Source organism: Somniosus microcephalus, chromosome 6, assembly GCF_052327205.1.
Source record: "Somniosus microcephalus isolate GS21.2 chromosome 6, FLI_Smic_1.0, whole genome shotgun sequence".
Taxonomy (NCBI): Eukaryota; Metazoa; Chordata; class Chondrichthyes; order Squaliformes; family Somniosidae; genus Somniosus; species Somniosus microcephalus.
The window spans coordinates 122,421,370-122,445,435 of NC_140992.1; the positions used below are offsets into that span (position 1 = coordinate 122,421,370).

Sequence of the window (24,066 nt, forward strand, 5' to 3'; positions counted from 1 at the left end):
AGGGAGCTCTAGCTTTAGTTGCCCTACCTTTCCCCCTCGTGGGAATGTACCTCGACTGTAACTGAACCATCTCCTCTTTAAAGACAGCCCATTGTTTGATTACAGTTTTGCCTACCAATCTTTGATTCCAATTTATCCAGGCCAGATCCGTTCTCAACCCACTGAAACTGGCCCGCCTCCAATTAAGTATTTTTACTCTAGATTGCTCCCTGTCCTTTTCCATAGCTAATCTAAACCTTATGATACTGTGATCACTGTTCCCTAAATGTTCCTCTACTGACACTTGTTCCACTTGACCCACCTCATTCCCCAGAACTAGATCCAGCAATGCCTCCTTCCTCACTGGGCTGGAAACGTACTGATCCAGGAAGTTCTCCTGAAAACACTTCTTCCCCTTCTCTGCCCTTTACATTATTACTATCCCAGTCTATATTAGGATAATTGAAGTCCCCCATTATCACTACTCTACAGTTCTTGTACCTCTCTGTAATTTCCCTGCAAATTTGCTCCTCTATATCTTTCCCACTACAGTAGTTAGTGGCCTATAGAATATGCCTAGTAGTGTAATGGCACCTCTATTATTTCTTAACTCTAACCAAACAGATTCTGTCCTTGACCCCTCCAAGACATCCTCTCTCTCCAGCCCTGTAACATTCTCCTTAACCAACACTGCCACCCCACCTCCTTTCTTTTCTTCCCTATCTTTCCTGAACACCTTATATCCAGGAATATTTAAAACCCAATCCTGCCCTTTTTTGAGCCAGGTCTCCGTTATCGCCTTGACATTAATATTCCCATGTGGCTATTTGCGCCTGCAGCTCACCAACCTAATTTACCATACTTTGTGCGTTTACACATATGAACTGTAAACCTATCTTAGACCTTCTTGCATTCTCTCTTAGTCTGACCCCACTTAATACCTTACTATTTCTTACTCTAGTGCTATCTGTCTTTCCCAATCCTTTGTGCACTTTGTTTCTCCTTTCTAATGCTACATCCTGGTGCCCATCTCCCTGCCAAATTAATTTAAAGCCTCCCCAACAGCACTAGCAAACCTCCCCATGGAGACATTGGCCCTGAAATTAGGATCGGGAGCTTGCCGCGCGTGCAAGCCCCCGATGTGCACTCACCCTGCGCGCTGACATCTGAAGCCTGGGCCTGCTTGCATTTCCTGTCACTGGCCCGGTTCAGCTGTTGGCACGATGTGCTTACCTGATCCAGCGGCGTAGTTAGTGCGATGTGCCAGCTGGGATCAGGTGAGCACTGTGCAGCCAATCAGGGAGGGGAAACTCATTCATGAGTTTGACAGTTGTGATGAAATATTCCACTCATCACTGCCTGTGACTGTGGTCGGTTTCAGTGTCATCTCCCTTCCCCCAGTCCTCATTGTATTGTTTATTGGAATGTGCTGGAATGTGCTGTGTGTAGGGCTCCACCCATACCTGGCCCCTTTTGTAAGCTAGCTCAGTCTGGCCTCAGTCTCCAGAAGGAAGATACCTCTCTCTCTTACGTGTTACTTTCTAAGTTAATAAAAGCCTTGTTTTGTTTCGCTAACATCGAGTCTCAGAATTATTGAGGCACATCAATTTTATTAACTTATTTTTCAACACTATGGATCAACTCCTGAAACCCGAACGTTTGGATTTGGATCAACATGCTCCGGACGCATCAGCACGCTTCGGACACTGGTTTGAGCGTATGGAATTCTTCCTGGACAATTCCGCAGCCGTCAAAGACGCTACGGATGCTGCGAGGATGAGACTCGGAATTCTGCGGAATTGGGTAAGCCACCGGGTTTACCCCCTCATCCAAGGCGCCGATACGTACCTGGCCGCCTGCAACATCTTAAAGGCGCATTACCAGCAGCCTACGAATGAGGTGTATGCTAGGCATCTGCTTGCTACTCGCGCACAGCGACCTGGGGAATCGGTGGAGGAGTTCCTAAGCACCCTGAAAATGCTTGGCAAAGACTGCAAGTGCCGAGATGTAAAAGCCGCAGTGTACACTGACGAGCTTGTTCGCGATGCCTTTATCACAGGCCTCAGCTCCACTTACATCCGGCAAAGACTGCTGGAAAAAACAGGGTTGGACCTGAAACAGGCTGCGGACACTGCGCGATCCCTGGATGTGGCCCAGAGAAACTCGGACGCCTACTCTTCAGCCCGCACCGTCCACGCCGCCACGTGTGCACCGAGGGCGCCGCCATCTTGGAAGGCATCTTCCCCGCCCGGCAGCCCGACACCGGCGGGGCCCCGCTCCCCCCCCAGAAGCCCTACGACAGCCACGATGCATCAGGGACCCAACTGCTACTTCTGCGGGCAGCCAAAACACACCAGAAACCTGTGCCCGGCGAAAGGCACCACCTGCTTTAAGTGCGGTAAGAAGGGGCACTTCGGGAAGGTGTGCAGAGGGAACCCCGCCGGAAAACCAACCGCCGGAAAACCCGCCACCGCCGCGTGTGCGCCGTGGGAGCGGCCATCTTGGACGCCATCTTGCCTGACCTCGTGGGGTCCGCCATCTTATGAGCAGACAGCGTGGACGCCATCTTGTATCGATCAGGGCCCTACAGTGGCATCAGTCACAGTGGACCAGACCAGGCCGCACCCGCTATCCAAATCAATGGTGGACATCGAGGTAAACGGGTGCCGGGTTAAATGTTTAATTGACAGTGGAAGCACGGAGAGTTTTATCCACCCTGAACTGGCACAACAACTCTCCCTAAAGGTGGTCCCTGCTCAGGGTACCATCTCTATGGCTGATAAAACCCAGACATCGACCATTCTGGGTTACTGCACGGTGCACTTGGGCGTTAACGGAACTGTATACGATAATTTTAAAGTATTAATCATGAAGAACCTATGTGCGAGCGTGATCTTGGGCCTGGATTTCCAGTGCAACCACCAAAGCATCACGCTCAAGTACGGTGGGTCCCAGCCGCCCCTCACAGTGTGCGGTCTGGCTACCCTGAAGGTAAAGCCGCCTTCGCTATTCGCGAACCTTACCCTTAACTGCCGGCCAATAGCGACCAAAAGCAGGAGGTACAGCTGGGAGGATAGGCGGTTTATCGCGACCGAGGTAGACAGGCTCCTGAAAGAGCGCATTATTGAACGCAGCAACAGCCCGTGGCGCGCCCAAGTGGTAGTGGTAAGGGGTAGCGAGAAGAAACGGATGGTGATCGACTATAGTCAAACGATCAACAGGTACACCCAACTAGACGCCTACCCGCTACCCCGCATATGGGCAGCACGGTGGCATAGTGGTTAGCACTGTTGCCTCACAGCGCCAGGGACCCGGGTTCGAATCCGGCCTCGGGTGACTGTCTGTGTGGAGTTTGCACATTCTCCCCGTGTTTGCGTGGGTTTCCTCCGGGTGCTCCGGTTTCCTCCCACAGTCCAAAGATGTGCGGGTTAGGTTGATTGGCTATGATAAATTGACCCTTAGTGTTAGGGGGGATTAAATACGTGGGGTTACGGGGATAGGGTGGGATATGTGTCGGTGCAGGCTCGATGGGCCGAAATGGCCTCTATCTGCACTGTGGGGTTTCTGTGATTCTGTGATATCAGAAATGGTGAACCAAATCGCCCAATACCGGGTGTTCTCCACCATCGACCTCAAGCCAGCGTACCACCAGCTCCCTATCAGACCAGAGGACCGCCCGTACACCGCCTTCGAGGCGAACGGACGCCTCTACCAATTCCTCAGAGTCCCCTTTGGGGTGACGAATGGGGTCTCGGTCTTTCAGAGGGAGATGGACCGCATGGTCGATGACCACCACTTGCAGGCAACCTTCCCCTACCTCGACAACGTCACCATCTGCGGCCACAATCAGCAGGATCACGACTCGAACCTCGAGAGGTTCCTGGAAACCGCACAAAAATTAAACCTCACCTACAACGAGGACAAGTGCGTTTTCAACACCACGTGCCTCTGCATACAAGGCAGCGTGGAGAATGGGGAAATCGGACCAGACCCCGACCGATTGCGCCCCCTACGGGAGCTGCCCCTGCCCAACACTCCCAAAGCCCTGAAAAGGTGCCTGGGGTTATTTTCTTATTATTCCCAATGAGTCCCCAACTACTCCGACAAAGCCCGCCCCGTCTTGAAAGCATCCTCTTTTCCGCTCTCTGCTGAGGCCCACGCCGCCTTCAAAAGCATTAAGCAGGATATTGAGCGGGCCACGCTACAGGCAGTGGACGAGAACACTCCATTTCAAGTGGAAAGTGATGAGTCTGACTTCGCCTTGGCGGCCACCCTCAACCAGGCGGGGCGGCCCGTAGCTTTCTTCTCGAGGACCCTCCAAGGGCCCGAGATCAGACACTCCTCCGTGGAAAAGGAGGCCCAAGCCATCGTGGAGGCAGTGCGCCACTGGCGCCACTACCTAGCCGGCAAACGCTTCACCCTACTTACTGACCAGCGGTCGGTAGTGTTTATGTTCAATAATAAACAGAGGGGGAAGATTAAAAATGATAAGATTCTTAGGTGGCAGATCGAGCTCTCCACCTTCGAGTACGACATCATTTACCGGCCAGGGGCCCTTAACGAATCCCCTGACGCCCTCTCACGAGGGATGTGTGCCAGCGCCACCGGGGATCGGCTACAGACCCTCCACAACGACCTCTGCCACCCAGGGGTCACGCGGCTGTTCCACTTCATAAAGTCCCTTAACTTACCCTACTCGATTGAGGAAGTTCGGTCTCTGACCAGGAACTGCCGCACTTGCGCTGAGTGCAAGCCTCGGTTCTACCGCCCAGATAGAGCCCACTTAATCAAAGCTACACGGCCCTTTGAGTGGCTCAGCTTAGATTTCAAGGGCCCCCTCCCGTCCGTCGACCGCAATGTTTACTTCCTGAACATTGTGGACGAATACTCCCGGTTCCCATTCGCCTTCCCCTGCCCAGACATGACCAGCGCCACGGTCATTAAATGCCTCAACAGCCTGTTCTGCCTATTCGGTATGCCGAGCTACATCCATACGGATAGGGGGGCGTCCTTCATGAGTGAAGAGCTACGCCAGTACATGCTGTCCAAGGGGATCGCCACGAGCCGTACCACCAGCTACAACCCCCGGGGTAACGGCCAAGTGGAGCGAGAGAACGGGACAGTATGGAAAGCAGTCACTCTAGCTCTAAGGACCAAGGGCCTCCCTATCTCCCGCTGGCAGGAAGTCCTCTCGGATGTGCTCCATTCGATACGGTCGCTATTGTGTACGGCCACTAATGCCACGCCTCATGAACGAATGTTTGTCTTTCCCCGGAAATCCACCTCAGGCGTATCCATGCCGTCATGGCTCTCCACCCCAGGTCCGGTACTCGTGCGAAGGCATGTGAGGGGCCACAAGACGGACCCTCTCGTGGAGCCAGTACACCTACTCCACGCCAACCCCCAATACGCATATGTCCGGCACGCCGACGGAAGGGAGGACACTGTGTCCATAAAAGACGTCGCCCCAGCCGGCATCGACAACAACCACGGCAATAGCAGCAACAACGATCACAGCAACTCTTACCCACCCACTACTCTTTCATCACCCCCGGAAGAACATCGACCAACGGCACCCCCACCAACTACCCCTTCAACAACCCTGGCGGCACCCCCGGCAGAGACCCAGGAGGCTACCGGGGACACCCAGCCGACACCCGCGGCACCACAACAGCCACGTCGGTCGCAGAGGACTATCAAACCCCCGAACAGACTAAATCTATAGAAGGGGTGAATGTGATGAAATATTCCACTCACCACTGCCTGTGACTGTGGTCGGTTTCAGTTTCATCTCCCTTCCCCCAGTCCTCATTGTATTGTTTATTGGAATGTGCTGTGTGTAGGGCTCCGCCCATACCTGGCCCCTTTTGTAAGCTAGCTCAGTCTGGCCTCAGTCTCCAGAAGGAAGATAACTCTCTCTCTTACGTGTTACTTTCTAAGTTAATAAAAGCCTTGTTTTGTTTCGCTAACATCGAGTCTCGGAATTATTGAGGCACTTCAACAGTAAGAGCTGTCAAACTCATGAAAAGTATGGGCTGCCAAAACACTACTTTAACTTTAAATAAAATTTAAAAAAACCTCCCACTGATTATATTAACTATAAATAAGTTTAAAAAAATGTTTTAAACAATTAATCAATTTTTTGAAAAAAATAAATTAAAAAAAAATAGGGCCTAAAACTAAACTTACCTTACTGTAAATTCTTTAAAAATAACAAACCTGTGGAAAAAAAATTTCTATATTGTACTAAAAGCCCACTTACCTGAAAAACTAAATACTTATGTCTGGTTTTTCCACGCATAAAGACCGGAGGCCTTTACACGCGCGCAACTCTGGAAAAAAAAAGGAATTTCACTGCGCACACGCTGCCTGTGCAGTCGTGCGCGCTCTGTCTCTTAACCCCTTGGGTCAGAGGACAGGAAATGCCGGTTTTCAGCGCATGCGCTGTGCATGCTGAAATCCGGCAATTCCTCCGGGCACACGCGTGAGTACCCCGTCCGTACTCACGCGTTGTGCCCGGAGTTACTGGGCCACTGGTTCCGGTTGAGGTGCAACCTGCCCGGCCTGTATAGGTCCCACCTCCCCCAGAACCGGTCCCAATGTCCCAGGAATCTAAAGTCCTCCCTCCTGCACCATCTCTCCAGCCACACATTCATCTGCTCTATCCTCCTATTTCTATACTCACTAGCACGTTGCACCAGGAGTAATCCAGAGATTACTACCTTTGAGTTCCAGGTTTTTAATCTTTTCACTAGCTCCCTAAAATCTGCCTGCAGGACCTCATCCCTCTTTCTACCTATGTCGTTGGTACCGATATGGACCACGACCTCTGGCTGTTCACCCTCCCCTCCCCCCCCGAATGTTCTGCAGCCACTCGGTGACATCTTTGACCCTGGCACCAGGGAGGCAACATACCATCCTGAAATCACGTCTGCGGCCACAGAAATGCCTGTCTGTTCCCCTAACTATCGAATCCCCTACCACTATTGTTTTCCCGATCTTCCTCCTCCCCCCTGTACAGCTGAGCTACCCGTGGTGCCGTGGACTTGGCTCTGGCTGTACACCCCAGAGGAACCATCGCCCTCACTAGTATGTTGGAGAGCAAGATGCACTCAGGGGACTCCTGCACTACCTGCCTGGTCCTCCTTGTCTGTCTGGCGGTCACCCATTTTCTCTCTGCCTGCACACTCTTACACTGTGGGGTAACCACCTCCTGAAATGTGCTATCCATGTAGCTCTCAGCCTCACAGATGCACCGCAGTGATGCCAGCTGCTGCTCCAGCTCCTCCAGCTGGCGCCACTTTCTGCACATGTGGTTGTCCAGGACATTGGAAGCATCCTGGAGTTCCCACATGGCACAAGATGTGCATTCCACGTGACTGAGGTGCCCTGCCCTGCCATGCCTCTACTTAATAGATTATTAACTAACTTAGCAGAAATAAACTCAAGACTTAAAAAAGAACACTCACCAGCTACTTACCAATTTGTTTTTTTTCCTCTTCAGCTCCTTCCCTTGTGCTGGCGTTGCTTACCTCGCACTCCCTCTGGGCTCTTGGGCCTATCTTTATCTCCAGCCGCTCCTCTTGCTCTCTCCTCCTTGTACCTCTGCTCCAAATTCCCACTCTCTCTGAATTCCCAAATTTAGCACTCTGTCTAGAAGCACTCCGTTTGGGATCATTTTGTGCAGCCCGCTCTCTCTTTTTTCCCGTTACTAGGATTGCTCCCATAGGCTTGAGGTAGGCCCATGTGGTGGCAATATTCAAAAAGGGCAACAAGACCTCGCTCTCTTCAATTTCACCCCCAAGAGTTCTGACGCATGTTGTGGATTATAATTGGCAGAGGTTCTGGATGTCCAATGGCATGTGTGGTTTGCACCATGCAGCGTATGGATGTTACAAAAGGATGCGTGTTTTTTACTGGGTGTGTATGAATGTTACAGGAGGGTATGTGGGCTATAATAGGTGGTGTCTGAATGTTAAATCACAGCAGCTGGCATTTATAGACTGTCTCAATGTAGGAAAAACATCCCCAAACTCTTCACAAGGGCATAATCAAAAAAATGAATGCTGAGTCAAACAAGGAGAGTGATGTTGCCCTTTTTGAATATTGCCACCTCATGAGCCTACCTCCAGTCTATGGGAACAATCCTAGACTCTAATGAATATATAAGCAAGGGGCTCGCTGAACACTGCTCCCATTTCTTTGAACACTCTCGGCTGGCAGCAGCCCAAACTGATTTGAGACCCATTATTTAATACAGTTATCTCCGCATCCACTTTGATGTTTACAACTTTAGCGCCAACTGTCCAGTGCATTACTAGTAACTGAGCATCATCTATTGGAGTGCAGGCTGATGCAAAGTAGTCATTTAAAACCTTCGTCATATCGTGAGAGCTCACCTGAATCTATCCTGAGGAAATGGTCAGCAGCCCTATGCAGTCCTTAATGACCCTCTGTCCCCTAACGTAGATGAAACAGCTTTATTATTGTTACCACAGTTATCCACTATCCTCTTCTCATGGTTGTTCGGCTGCTCTGATATCAGCTTTTGTTGCCTTTAGCCGAGCTCGATACCTATCCTTGTACTCCTGAGAACTATTTTCTTTTAGTCTGTAAAACTATTGTGGTTTAAATCTGATTTGTCCTTGAAAATGACCAAGTTAGCTACTTGGGCTCTGTTTTACCAGGTACCCTTCTTTTAAGCCTAGGGACATACCGGGTTTGTTTTGCATTAGGATGGTTTAACTATGTGTTCGTACTATCCCTGTCTAATCAACTCAATTCAAGTCTAGCCCACCAGAAATCCGGATTTAGCATTAATTTTCAGCAACTTTGGTTTGGTCAAGTTGAATCTCATAATATTGTGGTCAATTTTATCCAGCTGTTCCCCCACACAGAAGTTTGATACTGCATCAAAACTAAATCTAGTACCCGATCATCTCTATTTCCTCTAACATGTTGTGTAAGGAAACAATCATTTTTAATATCTACAATTCTTTCAGCTGTCCTTCCCTCAATACCACATGGCTCACCATTGGACTGAATGCCTGGGTAATGAAAATCCTCCCATTGCTACAGACATTCTGGGTGTGAATACTCACTGGGTGTTCTGTGTACAACAGGCTCACAAACTTCTTTGTAGCAGGTATCCTGGTGAACTTTATAAATTCTTTTATACCTTAAAAACAAAAGTGAAATATAAGAACATCCGTACTCCCACTAAGAGGTTACACAGTGAAAGCCAAAACTCTAACCCACTCCTCCAAGCTCTATGGGGGAAAAATTCGGTACCTTAGCACCTCCCATTAACGCCAGCAGATGGCTGTAATGGGGCGCTGAGGCGAGGCGAATCCAGCGCCACATGACAAATCTGGCCCTCCCATTGCGCCACCAGTAAGAGGTATCGCCGGGGACTTCAACGCCAGGCAGATCGTGACGTCAGTGAGTGTGAAACGCTCACTGGCCACCCGGTCTGCAAAATTTATTGTCACCACTTACCTTAGCACCTCGCCCAGACAGCGACAGGGAGAGCTAGTGTGCAGCTCCAGGAAGCCGGCTCCAGCGACATTATTTAAAGGCATCAGCATTAATCACTCCCAGCTGTCTGGGCAGGTTAATTTCAGTGGTTTCTTGTCAGTTTCACCCACTCCAACAGTTTCTATGAGTCATTTCAAGCTTCTTTTGTATCAGTAGTCTTCTGGCAACCACAAAATTGCTACATTTCTACTACAAGGTAGCTACATTTATTGTTCAAAGATTCAAACTGCTACACTTGGCAACATTAATGGGGGCTGTACTGCCATGCCACCTCACCCTCCAGGATCTATGGCAGAGAGAAATACAGGAACATGTGCTCAGAGGGATGAGAGACATCAGGGCTCTCACCTTACCCTCCGAGGGTATTCCGACAGTACTTCTCCTACCTTCAATTCAGCGAGGAGCAGTGTATTTGATGGCTTCGCATCACCAAGGTGGTGGTCACAGAACTCTGCCACCTCCTGCAACCAGACCTCCAGCCTCACACCAGGTGACCTAAACCTCAGATCCCTTTTGCTCACCACATCCCCATCATACCATCCCTGTGTCATGCCATATCATAGTGTCTTCCTGGGTGCAAAGGTGAAATGATAGAGACCACAAAATATTCCAAACTCCATTGATAAATTTATGCATAAACATATCACACATATCACATTCATTCTAATAACTAATGACTCTTGCGCCTGCCATAGTTGAATAACTCTCAATGTGTGCAAGGTGTGAGATGTGGGTGTGAGTGTTGGTAGGTAGTGATTGTTGATGGGTGAATGTTGGGGGTCTGGTGCTTTGGGCAGTGTGTGAAGCTTGTGGTATAGATGGTGGTATGCAGCATTTGTTGAAGCATTCAATTACCCTGATGACCCGACTGAGGTGGATCTGCCATGAGCACACCTGCTTCAGTGCTTCAGTTCTCCAGCTCCAGCTCCAGCTCCAGCTCCTGCTCCTGCTCCTTCTCCTTCTCCTTCTCCTTCTCCTTGTTGTGCTTCTTGCTAAGGCAGCTGCAGAGCCAGCAATGTTGAGAATGAGGTGCAGCAATATCAATGAACCTTCCCTTTAAGTACTGGGAAAAGCTTGTGGTATTGATGACTTGTGATTAGACTGCACCTGATATTGGCCCACCCTTTGAGTGTACTACCAATGAGCTTGGGCTTTAAGACTTGAATTAGGACTCCAATTATTTTATTGAGCAGTGAGGATGAATTTTGACGGCAGTCTAAACCATTTGTGCCTGGCGCTAATTCTCAAACTTTTCCAATGACACTGCCCACTCCTGGGATATAATGAATTTCTAGCCCTATGTCTTCCTGCAATCTCCTGCTTTCTTCCTCACTATTTCCCTTTCCTCTAATTTGCTTTCATCAGCAAACTTCAATATCATCCACCTTGTATCTATGTCCAAAATCATTTCTCGACATGAAAATCAAGAGGTCCCAGTATGTATTGCTAGGCCACACTGTTCCCTCTCTCCTTGTGGCCACAGGAACCTTTACTAACGCAGTTAGAAGTAAGCACTCCATTTTCTCAAATTAACCCCGAGATGATCCTAATGGTCTTTTACAGCTTTTAGGTTTCGATTGTTTAAAAAACTGACTCCCAGAATGATTTCTGGCTGAAGTGAGAGCAGGAAACTTACTTGAACTGGAAGACGCTGTCCTCCCACACGGGAATGGATTTTGTTTCAGAGTACAGGCGTGTGCAGGGATGAGGCAGCTTCTTACAAACTGAAGGCAAGAGAAAAGAAGCTTTAATAATACAACCCAGCATCAAACGCACCATTCTATTTAGTTTACATTAACTCCAGACTAAAAGGCCTTGGCCTAGAAATTCAGTATAGCCACGTTTGGCGCGCTACAGCCGGGCGTTCGCTAAATTTTGCACCCGGCGCAACTTAGCGCCACCTTTGCCGATATTCAGTTGCATTGCCCCAAGAGGTTGCTGCTGCGCTAAAGCAGGCGATGCACGACTGTCATAAGGCGCTAAGCCGGCGAGCCGGGGCGCTACCACCGAGTGCGGGCGCAGCGCAGGTGCGGCGAGTTGCTGATTGAAGGCAGACACGCTGGCGCCGGTCAGCTCTTAAAGGGGGAGGGTGGATTTGTTTGGCTGCCACGCCCTGCACACTGCAGCCCTGAAACAAGGCCTGCCCATTGCTGCTTCAACAGTTCAACGCCCAGGACAATGGAGAAGGCCAGGGAGCGAGCGCAGCGCTTCAGCGAGGGTGACCTGAAGGTACTGGTTGGCGCAGTGGAGCGCAGGCGCCTTGTCCTCTTCCCAGAAAGTGGCAGGAGGCCGCTGCCCAATGAGTATAGAAAAGCCGGAGGGAGGTGGCAAACAGGGTGACCTCCAACAGCATGGCTGGCAGGACTCCTGTGCAATGCAGAAAAAGTTCAACGACCTCACTCGGGTTGTCAGGGTGAGTACCCTTTCCAGTATCCTCCTCATCCCTGCATGTGCACCTCACTTTATGGCCAAAGGGACCTGAAAGCCCTAATGCCCAGGCCTCATCCAGCAGCTGTGGAACTGTCATGAAAATCACTTGCACATTCAACACTTTACACACTGTCAGGGCTATTCCACCATGGGAGGCAGTGCAGGCAAGATGAGGGATACACACTGTCAGGGCTATTCAACCATGGGAGGCAGTGCAGGCAAGATCAGGGCTTCACACTGTCAGGGCTATTTCACCATGGGAGGCAGTGCAGGCAAGATCAGGGCTTGACACTGTACTTAGAGGCCGTCCTTTCTCTTGCAGGGCAAGCTGGCCCACAACCGAAGGCAGCAGCGACAGACTGGGGTAGGCCGTCCTGACCTCAAACAGCTCAGTGGCCTGGAACAGCATGTGGAGCGCATTATGGCAGGCCGGCTGATTGGCCCCATCACCAGTGGAGATGCCGACCCTGTTCTGGGCCCCAATGGTAAGGTCATCACCTTTTTGACCTCTCTCTTTCCACTTGCGCCTCACACCAGCATCCTTTGCCACTATTGAACCAATGCAGTGCATAGCAGCACTCATGCCTCCCTCGCTGCCGCCCTGTCCTCACTCTAAAGCAACTCTTGTGCCTCCCTGCTTTCAGATGGTGAATCACCAGGTGACGAGGCGGGCCCGCAAGCTGGCACTGTGTCTGAATCGGAAATCGAGGAGGAGGAAGAGGAAGCCGGCCCATCAGTGACACCCTCAGCCGAGGCAGCCCATGGCCATGATGGGGGCACGTCTTCCCTGGATTGGGAGCAGGGGGGAATGGTCTGAGGAGAGTGAAGCTCCGGGGCCCAGCGGGCTGCAGCAACGCGGGAGGGGTGGGGAAGCTCGGCGGCCTTCTCCCCGGAGGGGGAGTGCGGCCTCCAGTCCTGCTACGGTGAGCGCAGAGGAGGTGCGGCTCCTTGCTGAAATGGGCGCCCAGGCTGAGCACAGGCAAACTGAGCTCATGGCTGCAGTGGCAAGGATGCCTGACTCCATAGAGTCACTGGCAAGGAGTGTACAGGAATTCGGGGCAGCACAGGCCAGGAGTCTGCAAGAATTCAGTGCAGCACAGGCCAGGAGTCTGCAGGACGTCGCGGCAGCACGGGCTAGGAGACAGCAGGACTTCGTTGCATTACAGGCGGCTTCCAGCCAAGTGCTCAGTCGTGCCGTGCATTCACTGGCTGGTGTGATGCAGACACAGACCAGGGCCACACGGGCACTAACTGCTGCCACCCTCACTGGGTGGGCCAGGCATCACCGGGGCCCTCGCCGTGCCGCAGCAGCCCAGCAGTCTGTGCTTCAGCAGATTGCTGCGCATGCTGCAGTGCTGGCCCGTGCGAGTGCCAGTGTATCAGCCGACCAGGGAGTGCCTGTGCTCTGTCAGGTTGGCAGCATTCCTGCAGCCAACACTGTCACTCCTCCACTGCAGCTGCCACCACCCGTAGGACAGACTGCTGCCGCCCAAGCAGAGTTGGAGCAGTCAGCAGCCGGCCCCTCCAGGCCCAGAGCTGGTCCAGGCCGACCCCCAAGGGCCTCTGCCGTCTCACCATCTGACCCTCAGCAGCCTTCCCCCAGCCTTGCTGCAGCCACTGGGGTCCCATTGAGGAGGAGCTGCAGGGCGGGAAGGGGCCACTTGCGGAAGCGAGACGGATCACCCTCACAGGGGAAAAAGTAGAAGGTGTGGCCAAATGATTTTTTTATATATGAGGCCGAGAGGGTTCTTTTATATATGAAGGCCGAGACTGTTGTGTTTGTTTTTTTATAAAGGCCGAGGATCATGGTCATTTTTGTTTAACTGCTTTTTGCATTTTCTGAAGGTTGAGAGAGCCAGTTATGTCTCTGACTGTTTTTTGGGGGGTTTCTCTGAATTAGTTTGTCATGCGGGAAGGGCACAGAGTTTGCACAGTAAAAAATGTTCTTTAATTGCATTGTCCATGTTTGCTTTTGGAAGTATTTGTTGCCTTGACCGGCTGAGGGCTTGCGGAGCGGCTACATTCATCTTCTTTCATTGGCACAAGCCATTCCCTGAGAGGGGGCCTAGAACAGAGTTGCAATAAGCTGCCGACGGACGGCCCTTGCACTTTGTGCCTCCCTCCCGTGCTGGTGCTCCTCCTCCTCCTCCTCTGGTGGTCCTCCAATGTCTACTGGCTGTGGCTGAGTCCTGCAGATAGCCAGGTTGTGCAGCATGCAGCACACTACAATGAAATGGGAGACTCGCTCATGCGAGTAATGTAGGGCTCCCCCGGAACGATCCAGACAGCGGAACCGTTGCTTGAGCACGCCAATTGTGTGCTCAATGATGTTCCTGGTTGTTTGATGGCTGTCATTGTATCGCTCTTCAGCAGGGGTGCTGGGCGCATGGAGCGGGGTCATCAGCCAGGTGCACAAAGGAAAACCTTTGTCCCCGAGAAGCCATCCTCGTGGGTGATCCTGGGCTTCGAAAATGTCTGCCACAGAAGTCTGGCGCAGGATGAAGGCATCGTGGCTGCTGCCTGGAAAGCGGGCATTGACAGCTAGTATGAGCTGCCTGTGGTCACACACCAACTGCACGTTGAGCGAATGGTAGCCTTTCCGGTTGCAGTAATCATCGGCATTCTGTAGAGGTGCCCGCAAAGCCACATGCATGCAGGCAATGGCGCCCTGCACCATGGGGAAGCCCGCTAATGCTGCAAATCCCATTGCATGCTCTTGCTGCTTGTCCAGGGTCATGGGGAAGGAGATGAACTGACGTCTCCTTCTGAAAAGGGCATTGGTCACCTGGCGGATGCAGCAATGTACCGCGAACTGGGAGATGTTGGCAATGTCCCCAGTAGCGGATTGGAAGGAGCCGGTGGCATAGAAGTTGAGAGCCACCGTCACCTTCACTGCCACCGACAGAGACGTCCTACATAAGAAGTAGGAGCAGGAGTAGGCCATACGGCCCCTCGGGCCTGCTCCGCCATTCAGTAGGATCATGGCTGATCTGAACCTAGACTCACGTCCACTTCCCTGCCCGCTCCCCGTAACCCCTAATTCCCTTATCAGCTAGGAAACTGTCTATCTCCGTTTTAAATTTATTTAATGTCGCAGCTTCCACAGCTCTCTGAGGTAGCAAATTCCATAGATTTACTACCCTCTGAATGAAGAAGTTTCTCATCTCAGTTTTGAAAGGGCAGCCCCTTATTCTAAGATTATGCCCCCTAGTTCTAATCTCACCCATCAGTGGAAACATCCTCCCCGCATCCACCCGATCAAGCCCCCTCACAATCTTATATGTTTCGATAAGATCGCCTCTCATTCTTCTGAATTCCAATCAGTAGAGGCCCAACATACTCAACCTTTCCTCATAAGTCAACCCCCTCATCTCCGGAATCAACCGAGTGAACCTACTCTGAACTGCCTCGAGAGCAAGTATATCTTTTCTTAAATATGGAAACCAAAACTGTATGCAATATTCCAGGTGTGGCCTCACCAGTACCTTGTATAACTGAAGCAAGACTTCCCTGCTTTTATACTCCATCCCCCTTGCAATAAAAGCCAAGATTCCATTGGCCTTCCTGATCACCTGCTGTACCTGCATACTAACCTTCTGTGTTTCATGCACCAGGACCCCCAGATCCCTTTGTACTGTAGCACTTTGCAGTGTGTCTCCATTTAGATAATAACTTGCTCTTCGATTTTTTTCTGCCAAAGTGCATAACCTCACACTTTCCAACATTATATTCCATCTGCCAAATTTCTGCCCACTCACTTAGCCTGTCTATGTCCTTTTGCAGGTTTTTTATGTCCTCCTCACTCACTGCTTTCCCTCCCATCTTTGTATCTTCAGCAAACTTGGATATGTTACACTCGGTCCCCTCCTCCAAATCATTAATATAGATTGTAAAGAGTTGGGGTCCCAGCACTGACCCCTGCGGAACACCACTAGTTACTGATTGCCAACCCGAGAACGAACCATTTATCCCAACTCTCTGTTTTCTGTTAGATAGCCAATCTTCCACCCATGCCAGTATATTACCTCCAATCCCGTGATTTTTTTATCTTGTGCAGTAAATTTTGTGTGGCATCTTGTCAAATGCCTTTTGGAAGTCCAAATACACCACATCCACTGGTTCCCCTTTATCCACCCTGTTTGTTACGTCCTCAAAGAATTCGAGCAAATTTGTCAAACATGACTTCCCCTTCATAAACCATGCTGACTCTGTCCAATTAAATTATGCTTATCCAAATGTCCTGTCACTGCTTCCTTAATAATGGACTCCAACATTTTACCAACCACAGATGTTAGGCTAACTGGTCTATCGTTTCCAGCCTTTTATCTACCTCCCTTTTTAAATAAGGGCATTACATTAGCAGTTTCCCAATCTGCTGGGACCTTTCCTGAATCCAGGGAGTTTTGGAAAATTACCACCAATGCATCCGCAATCCCTACCGCCACTTCTCTCAAGACCCTAGGATGTAAGCCATCAGGTCCAGGGGATTTATCTGCCTTAAGTCCCATTATCTTACCGAGTACCATCTCCTTAGTGATTTTAATCGTGCTTAGCTCCTCCCCCCCTATAGCCCCCTGTTTGTCCATTGTTGGGATCTTTTTTAGTGTCCTCTACTGTAAAGACTGATACAAAATATTTGTTCAGCGTTTTTGCCATCTCCATGTTCCCCACTACTAATTTCCCGGTCTCGTCCTCTAAGGGACCAACATTCACTTTAGCCACCCTTCTTCTTTTATATAACTGTAGAAACTCTTGCTATCTGTTTTTATATTTTTTGCTAGTTTACTTTCATAATCTATCTTCCCTTTCTTAATTAATCTTTTAGTTATTCTTTGCTGGCTTTTAAATGCTTCCCAATCTTCTATCCTCCCACTAGATTTGGCTACTTTATATGCCCTTGTTTTCAGTCGGATACTATCCTTTATTACTTTACTTAGCCACGGATGGCTGTCTTTTCTTTTACGCCCCTTTTTCCTCAGTGGAATATATTTTTCTTGAAAGTTGTGAAATATCTCCTTGAATGTACACCACTGCTCATGTACCGTCTTATACCTTAATCTATTTTCCCAGTCCACTTTAGTCAACTCTGCTCTCATACCTTCATAGTCTCCTTTATTTAAGCTTAGTACGCTGGTTTGAGATCCAACTCTCTCACCCTCCAACTGAATTTGGAATTCAACCATGTTATGGTCACTCATTCCAAGGGGATCCTTTACTGGGACATTTTTTATTAATCCTGTCTCATTACACAGGACCAAATCTAAGATTGCCTGCCCCCTGGTTGGTTCAGTAACATACTGCTCAAGGAACCCGTCCCTAATGCACTCTATGAACTCTTCCTCAAGGCTGCCCTACCCAATTTTATTTGTCCAGTCAATATGAAAGTTAAAATCTCCCATGATTATAGCTGTTCCCTTATTACAAGCCCCAACTATTTCCTGATTTATACTCCGACCAATAGAGTTGCAACTGTTAGGGGACCTATAGGCTACGCCCACTAGTGACTTTTTCCCCTTATTATTCCTTATCTCCACCCAAACCGTTTCACTATCCTGATCCTTTGACACAATATCATTTCTCACTATTGCAGTGATTCCATCCTTTATTAACACAGCCACCCCACCTCCCTTTCCTTCCTGTCTGTCCTTCCTAATTGTCAAATACCCCTGGATGTTTAGTTCCCAGTCATGGTCACCCTGCAGCCATGTTTCTGTAATGGCCACCAGATCATACCCATGTGTAGTTATTTGTACCGTCAACTCGTCTATTTTGTTACGAATGCTGCGTGCATTCAGATAAAGAACTTTTAGATATGTTTTGTGACAATTTATTCCTGCTTTTACCCCCTTTACTACTTTACCTTTATCTTTATATATTCTGTCCCTTCCTGACGCGCTCTGGTTTTTAATTCCCCCACTCCTATCTTGCTCTATTGCCTTCTCCGCTGACATTTTTATTTTTCGCTCTCTTGAAACCTCCCCCCACACTAATTAGTTTAAAGCCCTCTCGACAGCCCTAGTTATTCGATTCGCCAGGATTCTAGTCCCAGCACTGGCCAAGTGAAGTCCGTCCCAACGGAACAGCTCTCTCCTGTCCCAGTACTGGTGCCAGTGTCCCAGGAAGCAAAACCCATTTCTCCCACACCAGTCTTTGAGCCACGCATTTAACTCTCTGATTTTATTTACCCTAGCCAAATTTGCTCGTGGCTCAGGTAGTAATCCAGAGATTATTACCCCTGTGGTTCTGCTTTTTAATTTGGCCCCTAGCTGCTCATACTCCCTCAGCAGAACCTCTTTCCTTGTCCTATCTATGTCATTGGTACCAACATGGACCACGGCAACTGGATCCTCCCCCTCCCACTCCAAGTTTCTCTCCAGCCCAGAGGAGATGTCCTTAACCCTGGCACCGGGCAGGCAACACAACCTTCGGGACTCTCACTCTCGGCTGCAAAGAACCCTATCTATCCCCTACCACTACAACATTTCTTTTTACTCCCCCCATTTGAATGGCCCCTCGTTCCACGGTGCTGTGGCCAGGTTACTCATCCTTCCTGCAGTCCCTGTTCCCGTCCTCACAGGGACTAAGAGCCTCGAACCTGTTGAACAAGAGCAAGGGCTGTGGCTCCTCCAACACTACCTCCTGGATCCCCGTACCTGCCTCACTGATAGTCACACCCTCCTGTCCCTGACCACGGATTACATCTGAATTAGTTAATCTAATTGGTGTGACGACTTCCTGGAACACAGAGTCCACGTAACTCTCCCCCTCCCTGATGTGTCTCAGTGTTTGAAGCTCGAACTCCAGCTCATCAACACGGAGCCGGAGTTCCTCGAGCAGCTAGCACTTACTGCAAATTTGATCACTGTGAACATCAATGGTGTCCACCAGCTCCCACATATTGCAGCAGTAACACATCACCTGCTCTCCCATTCTATGTAATTAGTTAAATTTATTATTATTTTTAAATACCCTCTGCCCCGATTCAAGATGATGAATATCACACCTCTATTTAATTGAACTTACCAACTTGTAAAGGTTTAAAAGGGAAGGAAAAGTACTCACTAACCAGCCAATCACCTACCAGCTTGGCTGTGATGTTACTTTTGAATTCTGACCTCCCCTTGGAATGTTGCCTGTGGAGCCTGTTTAGGCTGCCTCGCCTCGCTGCTCCGACTTGACGCAACACCCGCTGCTGCTCCCGACTGCCTCGACTGGGCCTCGCCTCTCTGCTCCGCCTCCACGATGTCTGCTAATCCTTAAGACTGGCAGGAAAAACAAGGCCAGCAACAAAACAGAAACAGCACCTAACACCCCACTTACCCTAACTCTCTCACTTACCCAAACTCTCTCAGCACTCTCTGCTACTCGCACTCCGTGCTGCTTGCACTAGCACCGGTCCTGCTCCTCAGCTGTGGCTGCAGATCTCTGTGAAGCAGGTGGCAGATCTCAGTGATCACCTCCCTTCTGAATCGCAGCCTCCGAACACACTGCTCCTCAGACATGTTCAGATATGAGAACTGCTGGCGGTATACCCTGGGTGGGTATGGCCTCCTGTGCCGACGCCTGTTGGCCCTTCTCCGTCTGGCCATGACTGGCACTCGCTCACGGCGTCTCTGAGCCCTTTGAATGCAATGCAGTAAGCTAACGTTTCCACCCACTGCAGCCCCTATCATATGTTTCGAATCAAGGCTATGGCACTGAAAGTTAAATCCAAGTGCAAAGCTCTGGCCTGAAGCCACAAGTACCTGAGCGAGCATTGAGCCAAACCAGAAAGATTTCTCCCTTTGTCTCTCTCCAAATATCTCTCTCTCACAAAAGAAGGAGTGGAACAAAATGGCTGCCACTTATACTGCAGGAGGAGTCCCCTTTAATTAGCGTCCCGGCGCCCCGCTGCGACTGGGAACCGTTCCCCTCTATCAGTCGCTGGGGGTGCTAGGCGCACATAAGGGCAGCGCCACTGAAGTTCCGGTTCGGGGCGCACCAAGGGCGTTGCACCATGAAATGACATCAGGATCTGCGCGCGCAGCTGAGCAGGTGCTGCGGTTTTGCGCCGCCGCTAAATCTTAAGTGAAGTTCACAAGAGGCGCAGATTGTGCCGTGCCTGGGCACTAGCCGCTTAGCGCCCCACTTCTCCTCCTCCTAAGGCGCTAGCGGCTGGCGCTAACAACTGAATTTCTAGGCCCTTGTGTTACACCCCACCCTCACTACGTTATAACACTCCCTCTGTTACACCCCATCCTCACTACAATATAACACTCCCTCTGTTACACACCACCCTCACTACAATATAACACTCCCTCTGTTACACCCCACCCTCACTACATTATAACACTCCCTCTGTTACACCCCATCCTCACTACAATATAACACTCCCTCTGTTACACCCCATCCTCACTACAATATAACACTCCCTCTGTTACACCCCACCCTCACTACGTTATAACACTCCCTCTGTTACACCCCATCCTCACTACAATATAACACTCCCTCTGTTACACACCACCCTCACTACAATATAACACTCCCTCTGTTACACCCCACCCTCACTACATTATAACACTCCCTCTGTTACACCCCATCCTCACTACAATATAACACTCACTCTGTTACACCCCACCCTCACTACATTATAACACTCCCTCTGTTGCACCCCATCCTCACTACATTATAACACTCCCTCTGTTACACCCCACCCTCACTACATTATAACACTCCCTCTGTTGCACCCCATCCTCACTACATTATAACACTCCCTCTGTTACACCCCACCCTCACTACATTATAACACTCCCTCTGTTACACACCACCCTCACTACATTATAACACTCCCTCTGTTACACCCCATCCTCACTACAATATAACACTCCCTCTGTTACACCCCACCCTCACTACATTATAACACTCCCTCTGTTGCACCCCATCCTCACTACATTATAACACTCCCTCTGTTACACCCCATCCTCACTACAATATAACACTCCCTCTGTTACACCCCACCCTCACTACATTATAACACTCCCTCTGTTACACACCACCCTCACTACATTATAACACTCCCTCTGTTACACCCCATCCTCACTACGTTATTGTTGTGTATGTACCTTTAAGAGAATAACTGGTCTCAGACTGCAGTACCGGCAGTGACCACCCCTGTATAAAAGGCGCTAGTGAGCCTCTGTTGTTTTCAGTTTCACTATTGACTTCCATCAGTAAAGACGTGTTTTGTTCAACTCCTGCTGTCCGTGTCTCAATCATTCACGGACGTAATAGTTATAACACTCCCTCTGTTACACACCACCCTCACTACATTATAACATTTCCTCTGTTACATACCACCCTCACTACATTATAACACTCCCTCTGTTACACCCCACCCTCACTGCTGGTTATAACACTCCCTCTGTTACACCCCACCCTCACTGCTGGTTATAACACTCCCTCTGTTACACCCTATCCCAAAGTAGGTTGCAACACTCATGATATCATACCCTGCCTTCATTGTGAGTTATAATATTCCCTGTCATACTCACCCTTATTGTAAATTGTAACTATGTCATACCCCATCCTCATTGGGAGTTATAATATTTTCTGTGTTACATATCACCCTAATTGTAAGGACCACAGTTATTAGACTGTCTGTTACACACCAGGCTCTTGTAAGTTATAACACTCTCAGTTATATCTTACTCTCACTGTAAAGCTCTCAGCTATGACACACATTCTCTCTAATAGATTTTGGCCTGGTAATCTTTTCTTACATAATTCACAGTTTTTTCCCTTGAACCCCGTTTCACAATCACACATGTACGAGTCCATCTCCTTCACACAGGTACCTCCGTTTTTACACGGGTTTGAGGAACATTCCGACTGGTCATCTGCAAATAGAGAAACAGCAATTGGAGATGGAAATACAAACAGTAAGCTGGCAAACAATAAGGCAAACAGCAAATTACACTACGCACACCAGGTACTGCAGCCAGGACATCACACACATTGCAGTTGGCTGATAGTCTATCAAACATAAGCCTGTCCCATTCCCGGATACCAGCTCCACCATCACCACACACAGCCTGTCCCACTCTCCGATACCAGCTCCTGCATTGCACACACTCAGCCTGTCCCACTCTCAGATATCAGCTCCGCCATCGCACACGCACATGTCCCACTATCAGATACCAGCTCCATCACCCACACACAGCCTGTCTCACACTCAGATACCTGCTCCTCCAGCACCCACACACAGCCTGTCCCAGTCTCAGTCTCAGATACCAGCTCCGCCATCACTCATATGCAACTCGTTTTTCTAAGTTTTCTCCCCGCACTTTTCACATCCCAAACCCTCAGCCTGGAGTGAATGCACAGACATAGAATTCTCCCCAGTGCTCCATCATTATATTAACTTATCCAAAGGAACAGAGCTAGCACTCTTGACATTCCTGAAAACTCTTAAGACTTTTTAAACTTATTCTTTGGGGTTGAGGTCCCAGCAGCCTTACAAGCTCAGTTAAGGTAATGCCTCCAGCACACAGGAGGTCTGGAACTCTCTAAATGTGCTGGAAGTGCACATGAACCCTGGCTGGCTGTTTCTCTTCCTCACCCAGGGGCATTTGAAGCCATTTGTGGTCCCCGTCACTGCCAGGCTGAGTTCAGCTAACTTAGAGACCAAAAATCAAACCTGGGACTTCCCTAGTTTGTGTGGTGCAGTTCTACACTGGCCAGCACTAACTCATAAGACTACTCTATGACTACTTTAACACTTAATTATGTTACCCTTTATTAAAATGGCCCTCACTGCTACCCCTCTCTGCACACCAACCCCAAGCTAAGAGATGCCTACGGGCATATCGCAGGGATCCTACCTGGCTTAGTGTTGGTCTCAGACTCTTGTATCTCCAAGGCCAGACTGATACGATTAGTAGATTCCTCCAAGTTTTCCAGTTTGATTGGGGGCTCTGGGCCTGGTCAGGAATACAAAAACATGCACAAGCATCCCTTAGTTTAAGACGAAGGATAAAACTCTACAGCGTTGTGTTATAGGGGAATGTGGTTTGCCACAAGCAGTTTTCACTTTCCAGGAGTAGACTGACTGAAAGACAGTTTGATGTGTCGAGGAGCTAGTCAGTTCATGTTCAGTTAGCTTCAATTTTTTAACGATGCAACATTGAGCCACAAGTTAAAAGATGGAACAATACGATGCCTCCACAGTCAGAATAGATGTGATGACCTACAAAATCACCGACTTGACGTCCATGTAACTCACAGCAGGTGCATTCTCTCTTTCAGGCTTTGATACTGACGTGAAACCAACTCCATTCTTCAATAAAATTGGGATACCAAGACATGCAGTTTTCTGAAGATTAACTGGAATGAATACTTAAAAACCCAAGCTTTTGGTCACCCCCTCCTAACATAGATTGTTTGGTCCCCATCTATTTTTTTGATTACGTCTCTGTGAAGGACCTTGGAATGTTTATCCGTGCTAATGGCGCTATATAAATGCATATTGCTGCTGGTATTGTACCTTTAAGGATCAAGTCTTCCGTAATTTTAAAATGAACCACACAGTTCAAGCCTATTGCGCTCTGGTACCTACGTGCTCGGTGAGTTATGGGTTTGGGCTGTAGATTGGCAAATGTGGCACTGATTCTCCCTCTCCCATCCAGCATCTCTGAGTATCTGAAAAGTAAATTAAAACAGATTTACTTTTTCCATTTTTACTGATTTCAAATTCTAACAGAAGCATCAGAATGGAAAGCAGCACTGACAGTATTAGACAACTGTCCCACCAAGCAAGCCCAGGTCAAGTACAGCACGGGTTAGTTACAGATTAAAGCTCCTTCTACACTGTCCCATTAAACTCTCCCAGGGCAGGTACAGCACGGGTTAGTTACCAATTAAAGCTCCCTCTACACTGTCCCATTAAACTCTCCCAGGGCAGGTACAGCATGGGATAGATACAGAGTAAAGCTCCCTCTACACTGTCCCATCAAACACTCCCAGGGCAGGTACAGCATGGGATAGATACAGAGTAAAGCTCCCTCTACACTGTCCCAGCAAACACTCCCAGGGCAGGTACAGCACGGGTTAGATACAGAGTAAAGCTCCCTCTACACTGCCCCA

The 24,066-nt window shown here is 49.3% G+C and overlaps 1 protein-coding gene across 1 annotated transcript in view; it reads right to left on the reverse strand.

Moving 5' to 3' along the window:
- Positions 1-24,066, reverse strand: part of LOC147116049 (sushi, nidogen and EGF-like domain-containing protein 1) — a 135,539-nt gene that overhangs the window by 54,534 nt on the left and 56,939 nt on the right. Inside the window, exons 13-17 of the mRNA XM_085990763.1 lie at positions 23,540-23,622; positions 22,806-22,904; positions 21,705-21,821; positions 11,153-11,240; positions 9,081-9,157 (exon numbers count right to left, since the gene is read on the reverse strand). Of these exons, the coding sequence (XP_085846889.1) occupies positions 9,081-9,157; positions 11,153-11,240; positions 21,705-21,821; positions 22,806-22,904; positions 23,540-23,622 (464 nt within the window). The remainder of the gene's footprint in view (positions 1-9,080; positions 9,158-11,152; positions 11,241-21,704; positions 21,822-22,805; positions 22,905-23,539; positions 23,623-24,066) is intronic.